The sequence below is a fragment of the Azolla caroliniana genome, unplaced genomic scaffold (genome assembly GCF_043228905.1).
Source record: "Azolla caroliniana isolate FFs.n. ecotype wild unplaced genomic scaffold, voAzoCaro1.0.p SCAF_1, whole genome shotgun sequence".
NCBI lineage: Eukaryota > Viridiplantae > Streptophyta > Polypodiopsida > Salviniales > Salviniaceae > Azolla > Azolla caroliniana.
This window is the reverse complement of record NW_028230436.1, coordinates 30005245-30022708: the sequence shown is the minus strand read 5'-3', so window position 1 is coordinate 30022708 and position 17464 is coordinate 30005245. Positions and strand designations below refer to the sequence as shown.

General features: G+C 35.4%; 3 protein-coding genes across 3 annotated transcripts; all 3 read left to right on the top strand.

Moving 5' to 3' along the window:
• Nucleotides 1–1448: 1448 nt before the first annotated feature.
• LOC147869597 (protein translation factor SUI1 homolog) lies at nt 1449–6918 on the top strand. Its single transcript, XM_087331110.1, has 5 exons — nt 1449–1546; nt 2450–2521; nt 5547–5752; nt 6583–6636; nt 6724–6918. Exons 2-5 carry the CDS (start codon nt 2485–2487, stop codon nt 6766–6768), a joined length of 342 nt encoding a protein of 113 aa, XP_087187236.1. The 5' UTR covers nt 1449–1546; nt 2450–2484; the 3' UTR covers nt 6769–6918.
• A 2127-nt stretch (nt 6919–9045) lies between these two features.
• Nucleotides 9046–11057, top strand: LOC147869596 (large ribosomal subunit protein eL21x/eL21w-like). The gene is made up of 2 exons (XM_087331099.1): nt 9046–9389; nt 10594–11057. The coding sequence occupies exons 1-2, from the start codon at nt 9153–9155 to the stop codon at nt 10849–10851; spliced, it is 495 nt and encodes a 164-aa protein (XP_087187225.1). The 5' UTR covers nt 9046–9152; the 3' UTR covers nt 10852–11057.
• Nucleotides 11058–12538: 1481 nt separating this feature from the next.
• Nucleotides 12539–14660, top strand: LOC147869595 (NADH-ubiquinone oxidoreductase). The gene is made up of 2 exons (XM_087331085.1): nt 12539–12920; nt 14367–14660. The coding sequence occupies exon 1, from the start codon at nt 12615–12617 to the stop codon at nt 12864–12866; it is 252 nt and encodes an 83-aa protein (XP_087187211.1). The 5' UTR covers nt 12539–12614; the 3' UTR covers nt 12867–12920; nt 14367–14660.
• The last annotated feature ends 2804 nt before the right edge of the window (nt 14661–17464 follow it).

Here is a 17464-nt window from a genome sequence, read left to right as displayed (position 1 = left end):
ACTTATGGGTTGAATTCATCTCTGTAATATGCAATGCTAATTAGCTAAATTCACCTCAATATTTTGTTCCCCGCCAATCAAGTGTAGATGTACAAAAACCTTTTGAAAGTTTAAACTCTTTGACATTTAATGCATATGCCCTTATTTAAGTCACAAATAGCTTAAAATTCATCGACGAATAAATTGGGTCTTCTCCAATTAAGTTGGAGTATTATCCATCAAGGAGGCACACATGTTAGGATGTGGATACAATCTTGACCTAATTTTGTTGAAACTTTGCTTTAGAGCAAGACCGATTATGTGAACCACAAAATGAATTGAACTTAGATGTTCCAATGTTACCATTAAATAGGTTGGCCATGGGTCTATGAAGAGAAAGCTACTAATCAATTAATAGATTATTATGTGGACTAATATGAAGGGAAAACCATCAATCAATTTTGTGGATTCAAAACCCTACTTATGGATATTTTTCTTACCCTCTTTTAGCCAAATATGTGGATTATTTCTCCTAAACCACATGCCATATCAACTACAATAAAATATATGAATATCAAACTGAAGAAATCATGCACAATTTCCAAACAATTAACACATTTCCATCTAAATTATGCACAAAATTAGAACCTCCCTTATCTTCCTTCTCTCATATTCATTCACAAGTCATAGACACAAAAAACAGACAGAAAATACATACCTAAAGATAAATTTAGGAGCAAGAACGTGGTGTGGTGATTGACATGGATTGGAGTACCGCTAGGAGCAACAATGTACAGAAGAAGAGAGGGTCTTTGTGATGGTTGGTTGGGTTGTGCTTTTTGTGAAAGAGAAGAGAGAATTTTTTTTGGGGAAGAATTTTTTTGACTTACAAAGCCCTAAGTGCGCACTTCTTCCTTGCGTTCAAAGTGCGCACTTAACCGAATGTCTACTGTATGTACCTCATAATTTTTCTTTATTTTCCAAAAACCCAATTGTTACATACACTCAAAACAGATTTCCATTGATGAAGGTGCCTTACGCATTGATCAGTTCGTAAATTCAAGATGGTATAACAATAACTTCAACAATGTATCCAATTAGACTATTGCCAACTATCAGTTCTTGTTGACCATGACATATAAGGACCGAGATACCCATCGATTTAGCACCGATTGCTCTAGATTCGCGGGCATACATAGTTAGGGGCAACAATTGGAAAATACTTCTTATTGTTCGTGGGCTTCCACATGCCTTCATTCTGTTCGTGCAGCTCGGAGATGAGGAATGAAGATTTTGTTCGAGTATAAGTGGTCGTGGTCATGGCTATCCGAAGAGAGGAGTAGCGCGCCGCACGAGTAAGCCGCTCTCTTGGAGGACACCCGGAGAAAATAAGGGAACCGTAGGGTCATTTCCGGAAATTAAGAAAACAAAGGTTTTTATTTCTTTGGAGAGAAGGGGAGGGGTATTTATGTAAATACGTGAAACAATATCTTCCTTCCTTCTTCACCTCCTCCATTCTTCGTCTGTCTTCATTGGAAGGTTGAAAGGGTTTCGTTTGCACAGACAGGTAACGCCATCGTTAGGGTTTTCATTTATTTTTCTGTACTTTTCCTCCTCCTCTCTCTCTCTCTCTCTATCTGTCTCTCTCTAACACACACACACACACACACACACAAGCACTGGATCCATTACTGGCCCTTTTTTTTGTTCTTCTCTACTTCTCCTTCCTGTCACCTGTGGTTTAATCCTTTTGCTGACCGGTCATCGGAATATACGCCATTTCTGTGGTTAAATTTTCCAGCTTTTTTTGGTTTATCTCTAAACGATCGTAATGCCGCACCTTCTGAAGGTACGGCATTTCTAGGTCTAAATCTTTGGTTTTTGTGTTTTCTCTCTGATGATCCTTTTATCGTTTCCTATTCGGAAGGTACGCCATTTCTAGGATTCAACTTTCGTCAGTTTTTTTTTTGCATAAACGTGATCCTGTACTGTTTCTTTCTTTTTATCCCCGTGAATTCGAAAACGATCCTGTTCCCGACTGGTCGTCTGAAGGTAGCTCATTTCCAATGTTTTGTTTCCTTTGCCTCTCTCATATGAGCAGATGCTGTTTCTTCTCATTTTACACGTTCCTGTGATTGATTGTCTTCTTTATAGAAGTACGACATTTCCAGAACATTGCTTTGTGGACTTGTTTTTTCCTCTTCTCTTTGATACAGCCTTGTGATGTGTCGTCTTTTTCCGAATCCATAAGATCCTTTCAAGTTTTCTTCTTCCGAGTGTACGCCATTTCTATTTTTTGTCTGGCAGCCGATCTGCTTTACCGTTTTTGTAATTTCTCTTCTTTTGGTGTTTTCCTTTGCGAATCATCGCAGTTCTTTAACGTTTCTTCTGATTCACAATACGTAATTTGTTAATTTTTTGCGTTGTTTCTCTTATTGTCTCTTAAATTTTTTCTCCAAAATTTGTTCAGGTCTTCGATCTGCAGAGGTTGATCTTGAATCTCTCATGTCGGACTTGGATGTGCAACTTCCTGGTGCCTTCGGTGAGTGCTTCCATCCCTCTCCCTTTCTCTCTTCTCCATGTTCATCATTTACTTGCTTCTCTGCTTCAAAACTGAACTTCATTTTCTATATCAGTTTATAAGATCACTGGAAGTTTACATATTTACTCAGACCGAATAAGCTTGTACTATATATTTTTTGGTACAAAGCTTCTATTTAGTATTTTTTTGTAGTTTTTTCTTTGTCTCAGTCTCGGAGTGAACACTCGTAACATGTTTATTCATTCTGTGAGGTTCTTGTGTTTTCTTTTCTGCTTACAGTTCCCTTTTAGCAAATTTGAACTGTTTTTCTGTATTTCTATCATCAGATAACTGAAGTTCTCTGATTTGGTTCTTAGGATAAGCTTGTATTTTGTAGTGTCAAACATTGTTGCTATCTCGTTCTATTTTGTTGCAGTAGTATTTTATGTTTACTCATCGAATGGCTTCCTAATTTCTTCAGACCAGTGGAACCTTTTTTATCCTAGGGAGGTGAAGTTTGTATTTTGTCAGATCCCTTATTCTTACATATGTCCTTCAATGATTTTTTATTTTACAAGATTGTGTGATGGCTTGTGTTTTCTAATGTAAATTTACATAATTATTTTTGTTACTGTTTTAGGAATCAGATTTTACTGTCAATTTATCTGAGTGAAAGTTCATATGTCTTCAGAGTGTGAATTGTTTGAGGTTAATCGTATTTCTGTAATATATTTCTATCGTAGAGGACTAATTTATGTTTGCAGACATATTTTCTCTATATTTTTTCCTCCGAGAGAAGATATTCAATTGATTAGTGGTTGATGTGATATCTTTTTATATATAGTAGATTGTAAGTTTATATTTTATCTTACATCTGCACAGGTAGGATACGTTTCTGTTTGTTTTGTAGCATTAACCTTTGCCTTAATTCTTTTTCATCTAAATGTTTCCTCTTTTTCATTATCATTAGATTAGAAAATCGTATGTATTGCTTGTAATGGATTCCTCTCTCTGGTATTTTCTTCTAGCGAAATATAACCGGCGTTCTATATTTCGTTTATATTTCTGTAGTATATTCTACTTACAATCTAGTTCATGGGGTGGAAACTTGTATTTCGTCACAGAAGAGAAGCTCGTATTTTGTAATGTTTATTTGATTCTTTTTTGTAGTAGTTCTTTACTTTATCTTTGCCTCTGGTGATTACTTTGCATCTCTTTTTCCCGTTCATATTTTTCTCCATCTTTGCATTGAAAGGGTAGAAGGAAAGAAAGCAATGTTAAATTCTTTTAAGAGGCCAAAGTGATCTATAATACCAAACAAGAGATTACATCTTAGAACGTTTTCTTGTCTTTTTGACAACTACAAATCAAAGTAAATACAACTAAACAGATGGTACTGAAGAATCTACATGTCTAAGAACTTAAGATTTCAAACTTTCATACACTACAACTTTTCCAACATGGACTGCACCAAGATGGAGAGATCTCTGAAGCAAAGCAATCACCTTCAGTGCCAGGTGAAAAAATCAAAGAAAAAGAAAGATGCAAAACACTGTCCAGAGGCATAAAGGAAGTAAAAGAACTTCCATAAAAAGCAACAATGTCAACACTATGCGTTTCTGTATTTCTTGAGATCTGTTGAAGTTTCTATTATTTTCTTCAGCAGAAAGCTTGTGTTTGGCATTGTTTACATCTTTGTTCTCTATTTTTGTAGATTTTGAATCAATTCTATTTCATTTGAGTGAAAGATTGTATTTTCTCTTGCCCCACTATCGTTTTTTCACAGTGATTTTCCAGTATCGAAATGAAGAGTCTATTTTATATTTCACCAGATCATTGTATGTGTTAACCCTCTCCGAGGAAGTTTGTATTTCCTAGATCATGGTGAAACAATTATATGGGAAGAAAGGAAAATACAAAATTCCTGAAGAGTTGTAGCTTTTGTGATATAATTCCATTTTTGATATAGCATCGTTTGTATTTTGTATATTTCATTTCAATGCGTGAAATGGAGCTTCCATTGTATAGAATTATATATATATAGTGGGTTCACAAACCCTTTATTGTGTTCTAGATTTCTATCTACTTGCTATTTGTCTAATTAGATCTGTACTTCAATAACGTATTCACATTAAATCAGAATAAAATCTTTTCTTTATTTTCTTGCTTTTATTTAATTTCGCTATATATGAAATTGTGTGCTTCATTTCGGAGAAAGAAAGTTATTGATTTACATTTAGAGGGTAAGTTTGGCACCTTTATATTGTCATAATTCTTTACCTATATTAGATTTTGCTTTCATTCAGTAAGATTTCTATTTATTGCTTTAACTGTGTCTTGACGGATTTCAGGCACACAGTATCATCTGAGTGATATTTTATATTTCCCTCTTGGAAACTCCTAGTGTCTTAACATATTCCTCTTTGTTGGAATAGATCTGACTTACATTGAGAAATCCTTGATATCAGGTTTAATTTTAATAACTCATAAGTATGTGTGTCCCATGCTTAGCAGCAACCTATACAGAATAATGAAAATATTGAAACAAATCCTAGAGTTTTGGCTACTATTGAAGATGCATTTGAGAATCGTGTCTGATTAGTAATGGGTGGTACAGATAAGTTAATGGTTCTTGAGGAAATCATAAAGTCTGGTCCTTATTTCATGTTGCTGTTAAATCTCTTACCTGATTATTGGTAAATTGTACTGTGCAATGAAAGGTTTCTTTGAACAAAGTCTTAAGAGTCCCTGCTCTACTTCGGTATGCTTGAACGTCTCTCACCCTATTAGTGGCAAGTTATATAGATTACTGAAAGATGGGATGAAATATTTTTATACTTGGCCTTCAGAACACTTGCAAGTTTCTTTTCTCACTAGTGGTCCTGTGATTCTTGTAAGTTTCTAATTTCACTTTAAAGGAAGTATTGCGATCTTGTCCTTAATTTGGGGATGTCTTAAGTCTCTTGTCTAGCTTACTAGATACTTTAGAGTGCTTGCAGGGTTCATTGAAACATTTTAACTCATTTTGTTTTCTACTGTGAAACAGATCCCTTTGCTGAATCCAATGGTGAAGATTCAAGTGCAGGTGCAAAAGATTATGTGCATATTCGCACTCAGCAGAGGAATGGGAGAAAGAGTTTGACCACAGTACAAGGCTTGAAAAAGGAGTTCAACTACAACAAGATTCTCAAGGACTTCAAGAAAGAGTTTTGCTGCAATGGGAGCTTAGTTGAGGATCCAGAACTGGGCCAGGTCTGAGTTTTGTAGTATCTGCAAATATATGTATCAATTGTATGTAGAGAACATCATGCATGTAGAGAGGTCAAATGTGACTAGTGTGACTGAAACCAATGCGAGCAAATAAATCATCCTCAAGTTGGTGACTTAGGGGAGGTGATAAACGGCTCTATATGCTTGGTATTGTGATTGAGAGTCCACATTATGACTGGAATAGAGACCATTCAGATGAAGTTCAGTTGATATTGTTGTACTCAATATTCACTCCTACAAAGTATACTACAGTATAGAATTATATACCTATCTTTCTTAGAGGTCAAATAGGACCAGCGCAAATGAAATAAACATCTTCATGGTGTTTGTGACTTGGGGTGGTCACTGTTGATGTTGGAGCATTGCAATACAAAGTCCACATTGTGACTACAGTAAGGCTTAGGTGTGTGGAAAGCAAGCTCAATTGTGATCATTGCCTATGAGACCATAGGAAATACATCCCAATGAGATCTTATATGATATTTCATAGAAAGAAGTGCAGAAACAGTGCCACGGCTGTTACTTGTCCTAGGGTGAATAGAACAAATATCTTCTTACTGGTATATGTTGATAGAGGAAGCATGAGAAGTTTTCTTGGAAGAACAAGATCTGGCTGATGAGAATACATGTGCTAGGGGATGTACAGAAGAACAAAATCTGATTAATAATAGTTCATATACTTGGAGAAGTATGTGCATGAGTTTTTCTGTGTCCACTTGAGTTTTAATGTATGTGAGTGTGCCACTAGTTTAGTTTATTCTCCGACCTTTTTTCTGTTGAGACTTAGAAATTTTAGAGATATCAAAATGCAGGTGATCCAGCTGCAGGGTGATCAACGAAAGAATGTATCTGAGTTCCTTGTACAGGTTATTTCACTCAATTCATCATCTTTCACAATCTTTTGTTAAGAAAGATAGTATTTAATTTGGTTTTTATACCTCTTGAACTTGCAGGCCGGAGTTGTTAAGAAAGATCACATCAAGATCCATGGCTTCTAGAATATTATATGTAGGTTGTGATGGTGTGTAAACAGACATATTTCCGACTTTTTAAGTGTAATGAACATTAATATCCATAAGATCAAGGTCAAGGAACAGCTTGTGCTTTGATATATGTCTTGTTATAAAAGTAAACGGAGTGATGTTTATTATGGTAATGGTTTATTCTATGTGTTAGCTATTTTATGTAGATTTTTCTCGTGCTCACCTATTGAGGATCACACTCATTTATTTGTCATGTGTTACTTACTAGGAGGTATTATGGTCTTTCATTGCTGTTCTGTCCTTTTGTGTCATCATAAACGATAATTCATTATTTTGTTCATTAATTATAATTACACTTCTACATCGTTTGTCACTATGGGAGAATTATTCTAGTGCATCATTGTGTGTTTTGTGTGGATCATGCTACTTATTAAGGTTATGTGTTTCATTTGGATTATTTTACGTATTATGTTTGGTACACAAGCTTTTGGGATCTATTATAATGTTCCATGTACCAGTACTAGTTTGTTCATGTATCACTGATTTTGGATTGCCACTTTACTCTATTGTTTTTGGTTATACTATGTATGATTTCTACTTGTGACTCGCCTGGCATGTTTGACGGGTGTCAAATAGGTCTCAACCTACAATGGGTGGCATGTAGGTCCATTAGGAAGTTATATATATTTTTAATCAGGTTTGTTGTTCAGATGGGGTTCTGGTTCTAACATGTATTTTAATTATTGAAGCTTAATGAGCACGTCCAGTTTGTGACCTCAAGTGTGACTTAGCATAGCAGTGATGCAGTATTGAAACTTAATGAGCACATCCAGTTTGTGACCTCAAGTGTGGGTTAGCAGTGATGCACGCAATTAGAAAATCTTGCCTTGTCAAATGACATTCTTTGCCATAGAAGAAATTTAAATTTCATATTCACATTGTAATTTAGAAGTTCATCAATAATTTGTGAAGATCAGCTTTGCACGTGCATCAGAAAATCTTGCCTTGTCAAATGACATTCTTTGCCATAGAAGAAATTTAAATTTCATATTCACATTGTAATTTAGAAGTTCATCAATAATTTGTGAAGATCAGCTTTGCACGTGCATCAGAAAATCTTGCCTTGTCAAATGACATTCTTTGCCATAGAAGAAATTTAAATTTCATATTCACATTGTAATTTAGAAGTTCATCAATAATTTGTGAAGATCAGCTTTGCAATCGGATTTAAGGGTTTGCATGATCATTGTAATTGGCGGGAACCTTTAGTTTCAATGTTGATGCAATAAGTTTTTTAGTTGATGAGCGACCTTGCACATTGCTTCTCATCTAAATGATGGTAGAGTGCATTTGCAAGACATTGTTAAAGTGATGAGCAATCTGGATAATGTTGCATGGTTCAACCCTTGCAATCAAATCTAACGAATTGTAATAATGCAATAAATAGGAAATGAATGGATCATACATAACCAATGAAACAAGACAACATTTAACTTGGAAAAAATGGGACTCAATTACAAAGTACTAAAGTGCATATGTTGATGGTTGTATTACCCAGTAGGTTAGATGTCTATGCAACGTCAATCATACACCAACATGCAATTTCATAATAGATCAAGAAGTGCTTGATGGTTGCATTAGGTTTATTATCTAGTATGTTAGTTGACTATGCAATGTCATCATAGACGCCACAATGCAATTTCATATTAGATCAAGAAGGCAAGAGACATGCTACAATGTTGAATTGTAATTGGGTGGAACTTTCCCATTGTGATTGATAGTCAAAATTTTGATTGCTTAGGTTAGGATCATTACCATTACAATATTGATTGTTTCAAATGTAAACATGATGGAGTGAAGGTGTAATGTGTATGCTTCACAACTCGGGGTGTGGCTCTTCAACCCTTTCCTCTTCTCCCTTCCTTTTCACCTGCATTCACCTATCATGTTAGAAGAAGAAGATAAGAAGTAGCAAAAATGCCCTTCTTAAGTGTGGTTCGGGGGACAAGCACCAATCACTAATACTACACCAACATATTGCATTAGTTTTCATAGTCTAGGGATAGTTTGTATCGTGTACAACACTTTAATGTGGTTTAGTGTTAATCATGGATCAGGGTTTTTGCAAAACCCTTTTGAAAAAGAAGACAAGAAGATAAGCATGAACATGTTGTTCTCCACAACTATGAGGGGTATTACTGTAAACATTCAGAAGGGGCATTATTGTAAATAATCCAAATCTTGATCAGGCTTTTTGAGAATGTGCGAAAGCAAGGATTAGGGTTTCCGTAAAACCCTTCCTGTGTATCGGTTTTTCTCTTCATCACCGGGCAACACAAGGATTAGGGTTTCTAACGGAAGAATAGAATACAGGAGTACAGGATTAGGGAAGAGAGAAAATGCCTGCTGGCCATGGCCAGAGATCAAGAACACGCGACCTCTTCGCTCGCCCTTTCAGAAGGAAGGGATACATCCCCCTGACGACCTACCTGAGGACGTATCGTATTGGTGACCATGTAGACATCAAGGTCAATGGCGCTGTCCACAAAGGCATGCCCCATAAGTTCTACCATGGCCGCACAGGTGTTGTCTGGAACGTCACCAAACGTGCCATCGGCGTGGAGATGAACAAGCAGGTAAACGATGAAGAACACAGAAGCGAAAAAAGTGACCTCTACCCCTCCGCATTTCATTGATTCTCTTATTATTATTTTCCTCGTATGTTGTCTCTGTTCCTCAAGTTTTTTTTCTGCGCCAGTGAATTTTCTGCATGCTCGATATATGAACCATGTTCCTTTCTGTTTCTTTGTAATTTCTGGCGAAATGAACAGATAGATTTAGGAAAAGTAACTTCTTTTTATCTCCATTTCATTTCGTGATCATCTCTCCTGACATCAGGTTTGAGATGGACAAACAGATTAAAGTAGAAATAATGAATCTTTGTCGTTTCTTTGTTCTGTGATTCTTGTTTGGGCCTCGGGATGAAGAATCAATCGTAGCGTGAAGAAAAATCTATTCTTTGCTCATTGAGAAAAAAGAAGAAATATTATGTTTATTTACGACTGCACATGAAGTGAACAAACAAGCAAGTTCATGTAAGAAGTATCTAGTTTTTTGCATTGGTTCTTTGTTTATCATCATGGAAATGATCAACGAGAAAGACTTTCAAGGGTTTAAATTGTTATTTGTTTTGAGGCCAAGTTGACCAAACAAGCAAGGTCGTCCAAGAAATAACTATTCTCTTTTGCTCAAGTTTTTTTCTCCTTTCACAAAATTGTGCTTGCTAGATGGATGGTTTTATGCCATCTGGTTTGAGATAAACAAGCAGGAATAGAGAAAGGGAAAATCATCTTTTTGTTATTTTTAGTACTTTATTATTTCTCGTCTGTGTCAAGATGTTAATAGGTTCTTCTTAGTTGGATTGTGTGTTCCCGTCTTAATTGGATTTGAAAATCAAATCAATTACATAGTTATGTATTTTTTTATATACATGAGGCAAAGCCATATCATTCCGAGTTTAGATTTAGATACCAAATTATTCACAGAATTTTGTCATACTGTTATTATGTACATGAGGCAATTATATATCCTTCTTATCCTTGTGATTCTAAATAGTGTCGTCACTGAATAGCTATTTATATGGTCAGCCTTCTTGTGTTTTTACATGATTGTAGTAATGTAGGCAACAAGGCAGGTGGTGCTTCTAATTTCTTGATTGTCAGTAGTATAATTTCTTGCAATTTACTCATGATCAAACCCTCTTTGGAGAGGATAATTGTTTCAATATATCACGTTTGACATGTATTAACTATGCAATCATATATCATTTAATTATTGTAGGTTAACACAAGAATAGTGAAGAAGAGAATCCATGTGCGCATTGAGCATGTCCAGCCGTCTCGTTGCAAAGAGGACCTTTATGAGAGGGTAAAGAGGAATGATCTTCTGAAAGCAGAAGCCAAAGCAAGGGGTGAGAAAATCTCAACTAAACGGCGGCCTGAAGGTCCGAAACCTGGATTTCTTGTGGCTGGAGCAACCTTAGAGACTGTGACGCCTATTCCTTATGACGTTGTGAATGATCTTAAAGGAGGCTACTAGATGCTTTTGACTACATTTTCAGTCTTGAAGTTTTTGTTATAGATGCTCTTAGATTACAAACGAAGGATACTCAGTTTCGAAATTAGATGTAAATGAGTGAAACTTTTAGGATCCTGAACGATGTTATTAATGATTTGAAAAGAGGTTCTTGTAGTTGTCATGCTAATAGAATAATCATTATGTCTATCAAAGTTCTAATTGTACTCCTAAGAGTGTACATCTTTTGATTTTTCTGTTCAATGTAGTGAGGGAATGGAATACTAAATAGATTAATTGGGTTTGATAGTTTCTGGAAGTTCAATCAAGGTATTGTGAATCACTGAATCTTGTTGTTTGAATGCACTCGCAAAGGACATGATCTTATAATTGATGATGTAGAATCTTGAAGCTTCTGAGTGGATGTTAATTAGTGGGTTTTGAAAATGTACTTTACCTTTTATGATTTTACCATATAGTCGTGTTTGCAATAGTGTTTTTGTTTTGCAGCTCCATCTGATTTTATATACCTTATTAATCTTCTTACAATTGCAGATTCATTTTAACATTTGATATCAACTCTAGTTATCTCTATCTTATAGGGAATGAATTGTGCAAAGTCAAGCTATGACTTTCATTGAGTTCTCTTGCTTGTATTCTTAAATTCGTCACTTTCTATCTCTACTAAAACACACAATTATATTAATAAATGTGGGAAAAACTCTACAATCATACCACAAACTATTATAATCCAACATCATGGGTTCCATACCAATTTGTACAACTCTAGGTGTACATGATCTCTCTCTCTCTCTCTCTCTCTCTCTCTCTTCTTCATGAATTATATTTATAAATGTCTACAGAAAACACTACAATGGTACCACAATGGAGTATGGTTACCAGTATATGGGTAGTGGAACACCTTGAATTGCCAATAGACTAGATGAACACTCCACCAAGGAAAGAAAATTTGCCAAAGTAGCACATATTCTCACATTCGCAATGAGAGCAATCACTCTCTTCCACACTCGAAGTTGTAATATTGAAATTGAGAATGGATATTTAAGAACAACCAAGGCTTTTAAGGTGGCCATTTATGGGTATAGTGTGTTTGCCAGATGTTTACAAAATGTTCGGTCAAAAGGAGCTAGGTATGAACATTTTCATTTTCCAAAGCTTGTATAACCTTGAACCAGAGACGATGCAACAAACACATGTGGACCTTCTAGTAAGATAGGTATGAGAGAGATAGAAGGAGATGGGCAAAAGGTTAATGAAGCATCCGAAACAAAAAGAGTTGACAAGAATCTCAAAAGCCATGGGCACGTGGAACAAACATAACACAACAAACACGCGCATTTAGATGCAGAAGAGAGACACAAAGTGATGAGCGACGCAGCGGATGAGATAGATGATACCGAAGATCGACAGAAAGAGATGAGCGAAGTGGATGATGATATAGATTTTAGGGCAAAAAGAGTTTATGAAGGCGGTGAAGACGGCACCATATGTATGTACAGACATATGTCTAAACACATTATATACATACATATATACATACATAGAGAGTACAATACTGAGTATATATGAGAGAGAAGCGTTTGTGAGATGTCCGGGCGGACAAAGGAAGGTAGAAAGTGTGAAAGCCATGCCATGGCTGTGTGAAATGGAGACAAACAGAGAAACCATGTATGTACACGGAACTTGGAAGAGAAGATCGACAGACAGACAGAGACAGTGAAAGAGAAGGAGGCGCAGAGAGAGAGAGAGAGAGGCGATCGATAGCGATGGGATTCATCAGGGAGTTCTTCGGTCACGTGATCCGCCAGAGCATGGAGGACCCCGACGAACGCGACCAGAAGATCAGAGACCACGTGGCCTCCACGAAAGCACAGTGCGAGAAGGTGAAGGAAGGATGGGCTCATCCTGTCAAACCCTATGGCTACTGGACCACTGACAAATACAACTACAAGTATCTCCTCGACCTCAAGATGAGCAATGTTACCGGCCGCCATGATCCTTATGACAAGATGCCTTGAAAGCACAGTAGACAGAAGATCTTTCTTCATCTTTCCGTTCGTCTATCTGATCATGTAAGCCTTCTCTTCCCATCCTTTACCTTTGACTGGGATTTCCTTCCCTTATGCGTACTCTTTTTTACTGTTTTCTTCTCCTTCTTCTTGTGATTTCGTTCCTTTTTCCTGTAGTGTGTGCTCTCAAACGAAAACTGCGGTTTTTACCTTCATCTTCATGTTGTGGAAGATGATGATAAGTTTGCTACTGTTGCTGTTGTTGACAAAATCTCTCTCCAATAAGTGGAGAAATTCGATAACTTCACAGTATTTTTGTAATTAGAGGAACATAAGAAATAGAGATAAAATAGGAGCAATAGAATGTTGCCACAATCCTTGAAACAAAATGTCTTTGTAAATTAGAAAACTTTCCTCTTGTCTTCTTATCATGTAAGGGTTCCTTTTATACGGCTATTCGTTTCTTGTTGTAGTTAAAACAAGTTGATATCGAAATATGTGGAATACACAGTTTCTAAATTTCAACCAAATAGCCTTTTTTGGGAACATTCGAAATCTAATCTTAATAGGAACCAAAATATTCAATATAATACAGTAATTGTATTTGCAAAGCTTTATAAGTAACCAAAGTTTGATTATGACTAATGGTTTCAGTAGCCAGATTTGAAGGTAGGATCTAAATGAATGATACAAGGAAGTAAACCCACGGATTTGTGAATACTATCAATAGATGAGCATTCAGTGTTCTAATATGCATTTAAATCAAATATCGTAAATCAAAGTTATTCTTACTGATTATGTCCATGGCCCAAGCTTTGAGTCAAATTTTTATTGTGACTCTCTTCTTAGTTGAACATATATCGGCAGTCTTCATTTCATCTTGACTACTCTTCAGTTGAAACATCAAAGGTGAATTCCTAGAGCAAAACCTAGATCTAAAATTAGAAAAAGATAAGCTTTTTCATGGTTCATGATCCAATGGAAAACTCTGCAAGCTTTATATTATAAGCCTGCTTTTATATCTGAGGGAATACATCTGTTATGATAATTTCGGAAGTGTAATTATTTGTCGTAAACCATTCGACTGATGTCATTTCAAAGTCACAATGTTCAATCCAACCAGAAACGTATATTCATTTCTACAGTAACTTTTCTTTCATTACTCCATCAAACTATGTTGTGATTTGCCTATCTTTTCAGCATACTTAAATGATTTGTAAGAGCACATAATCATTTGCATATATCCCAACATTACGTAGTCCTACAGAGATAAATTTGGCCTCCATTACTAGATCATTACTATCATCTGGTTTTGCATTTGTTTCATCAAACAAAAGCTTCTTGCAAATACATTTGTGCTCAATTGTTTTACATAATGATTTGTAAATATTGACATGAAAAGTATATGTCATGATTCTTAAGTCATTTCATTTCTTGATACTGTGAATTCTTCTTCAGTAATTATCTTGTTGTTGAATATTGATTTATGGTATTTACTATCTTTTGCAGGTTCCTGATATGATTTGACAGCTAGTTAAGACATCTCATTTCAGAGAAGGAACAACGTGTTTAAAAGCTAAGGCTCAATAAAATATGTTTTCTTATAATGCTCTTAAATACAATTATTTCTCATTAATACAATGTGGGATTTTTTCATATCAGTTTTTCCAGGCATGTCATTTGATGATTATCCATATCATTGTGTATAGATAGATTAGCAACTATTCAGGCTAGAATTTTCTACTGTATTGTTTTCATTTTCATCAATATTTTTTCAAAATCATCTGGTATCATTTTTCGTTCCATATCATATACTGTGTATAATACCTAGGCTTATTGGAAATTATGGGGGATACTTCTTTGTACTCTCCTCCATACATATTTTTCATTTTTCATTTCCCATATTCTGTATTGTGTATAATCCATTAGGCTTACTGCAAATTATGTATATGAGGGATCTTATGTTTTATACACATCACGCTTAAATACGTGTAGCATGCTTGCTTCATTGAACAATTATGCAGAAAGAAGCATAACTCTTTTTCTATTTTGGGGCGCTGCTACTCATATACTCCTTTTTATGGCTCATATGATAATGGACTTGTTCAATGGGTCACGAAGTAGGATAGAACTCAAGAAAAAACAGGCGAGAGTTCTCAATGATGGAAGCAGTAATGGCTGGTTCTATTGGGATATGAATGTTTGCTTGTGATGTGCCAGATTGACAGGATAATTATATCTCAATTATGAACAGAACAAGAAAAGCAAGATTATCTCAGAAATTACGTGACACTTTTGAAGTTCTTGAAATTTGAGATTTTGGATAATACAACATGTTCATCCTTTGAAGGATAGAACAACGGGATGATTTCTCTAGGCATCTTTATTTGTCTTGGAGCGTGGATTAGCTCAGTAAAGCACAAGTTCAATGTGTATCAAATAAGCTAAATATAAATTTGTAACATTGGATGCTATGCATTTAGTCACTTCATCTTGGATTGAGAATCGTGGAATTTATATTTGTTTATATTCATGCTTTTGGGTGGTAGATTTTGGAATAATAGCTTACTGTTTGGAATTTGAAATTTCATAAGAAAGGATTAGTAAAAGCATCCTATATATGTTGTGGTTCTGTCCAGCCAAACATTGTTTTCTGCTACAATTACAACATTCCCTGCAAATAAGTTTGTGGGTCATAAGTGCGAGCAAAACTATTATGTTTTGTTCATCACATGTATGAGAGTTTGCAACAATAGATTACATACTATGAATTCTCACTACTTGCATATACAAAGTTCCTTTTATTACATATTGGTAATAATTCTTCTTAACATCCCTACCTTTCCTCTAATTCCTCTACAAGGGTATGCCCCTCATACTACAATGTTAAATGTGATGGTATTATTACACTTGTATAAAAAAAATTCAATCTTAAGAGAGTATAATACCAAATATTAGATGTGGGCCATTAATTGATTCCCTTCACTTACTAGATATTGGTAGAATACATGATTATAAAAAACATGTATTCTTGCTTGTTTATTGTTTAGAATCCAGATCATAGTCTGTAATATACTTGAATGCATTGGCAAACATTCATTTCCATACGAATGCAAATGAATGTGTATGTTATCAAAACATTCTTATATATATATTTTACACTTTTTACCTTATAATAAATAATGAATACAAAAGTATGGTATTTACCATACTTTGAGGGTGTTTGCCATACTTGAATGATTGTAATGTTCACGAATGCAAATACACGTATGGTTCATACTATGGTTCAGATATGGAGCTGAACCATTCAACTTGATGTGAACACTCTCTTCTTCGAGCACACGAGTTAAAGTTCTCCCTTATAGTAACTACAAGGGATATTTCTTATATTGAATGAAGTGGATGCATCACATGTCCCACACTCTCCCATTGTGATAGACTTTTAAAAGAGCACATATGGACTTTGGAATAAGATCACGTGACTTTATGATTTCATCTTAAATATATGGAAGGAGTTGTGTATATGAAGTGAAACCATATTCAACGTCAACCATATTTGTGCATATGCTTATATGCTCAAGGATATGTTACTAAAGATAAGTTGGAAAATGGCACGACACTAGAATAGAAAGCTTTCATGATTTCTTCGTACAAAGAGAAATGTTTTTTGTTAAGCATATGCTTGACAATGATACTAATAAATATAGTTCAATGAAAAAATGGTTTGATAAGGAATGGCACACTATCGATCACCTTGTCACTCTCCAAATGTTAACGAAAGAAAGTTGTTTGAAAGGTAAGGGACTATATGGTTGCTTCATAAAATTCAAAAAAGCTTTTGATATGGTGCCCTGTTAGAAACCTTGGATATGGATGAAAGAAAGCATTGAACATAATAACGAGTCACTTGAAACCATAGAAAGCTTGAAGTAATTGGGGCATGAGATTGTAGATGGAATGATTGCAATACCTACTACTTAGAAGCGGGAAAGAGTGTTAATGATGAATTAGAGGACATGTAATGGTGGAGAAACTAGCTATTAGGGTTCTCAAGCAATACCTTTGAACACATTGGTATATTCATGGTTCTTGATGTGGTTGAAGTACATGGCAATAACATCACTAACTCTCCTACGAAACGGTTTAAAAAAAAGTCTACAAGTGCTCTCTTATTGATCATGGGTGGAGTAGACAAGCAAGGAATAGCTATCATATATTTTGATCATGGGTCGAGTAGACAAGCAAGGAATAGGTAAGTGCGGGAGGAGAGAGCCCATTGTGAAGGATTGTGAATGAATGAGGACTTAACAAGGTACAATAAACGTTGGGGTTCTAACTTCTAATTACATAAATATGTACATGTAAATTTTTATTTTTATAGGCTTGAACTCAATGAAGAAAGTGGGGGGCTGATTCGGATTCGAACCCAGGAGGATCATTCACCCAAAGTCTCAAACTCAAAATGTTAAGGATGAGAGAGACAGAAGAGAGCGGAGAAATAGCTCTGCATCAGAGACTCAGAGATAGATAGATAGAGAGAGAGAGAGAGAGTGTGTGTGTGTGTGTGAAAAAATATATACACATTCATCATATATGTTTATGTGATC

What these genes read in the sequence shown, in the direction of transcription:
- LOC147869597 (XM_087331110.1), top strand. Translation starts at nt 2,485, where the DNA reads ATGTCGGACTTGGATGTGCAACTTCCTGGTGCCTTCG. An exon ending in GCAACTTCCTGGTGCCTTCG is followed by an intron (nt 2,522 to 5,546) that starts GTGAGTGCTTCC and finishes ACTGTGAAACAG; the next exon opens with ATCCCTTTGCTGAATCCAAT. An exon ending in TATCTGAGTTCCTTGTACAG is followed by an intron (nt 6,637 to 6,723) that starts GTTATTTCACTC and finishes TTGAACTTGCAG; the next exon opens with GCCGGAGTTGTTAAGAAAGA.
- LOC147869596 (XM_087331099.1), top strand. Translation starts at nt 9,153, where the DNA reads ATGCCTGCTGGCCATGGCCAGAGATCAAGAACACGCGACCTCTTCGCT. An exon ending in GCGTGGAGATGAACAAGCAG is followed by an intron (nt 9,390 to 10,593) that starts GTAAACGATGAA and finishes TAATTATTGTAG; the next exon opens with GTTAACACAAGAATAGTGAA.
- LOC147869595 (XM_087331085.1), top strand. Translation starts at nt 12,615, where the DNA reads ATGGGATTCATCAGGGAGTTCTTCGGTCACGTGATCCGCCAGAGCATG.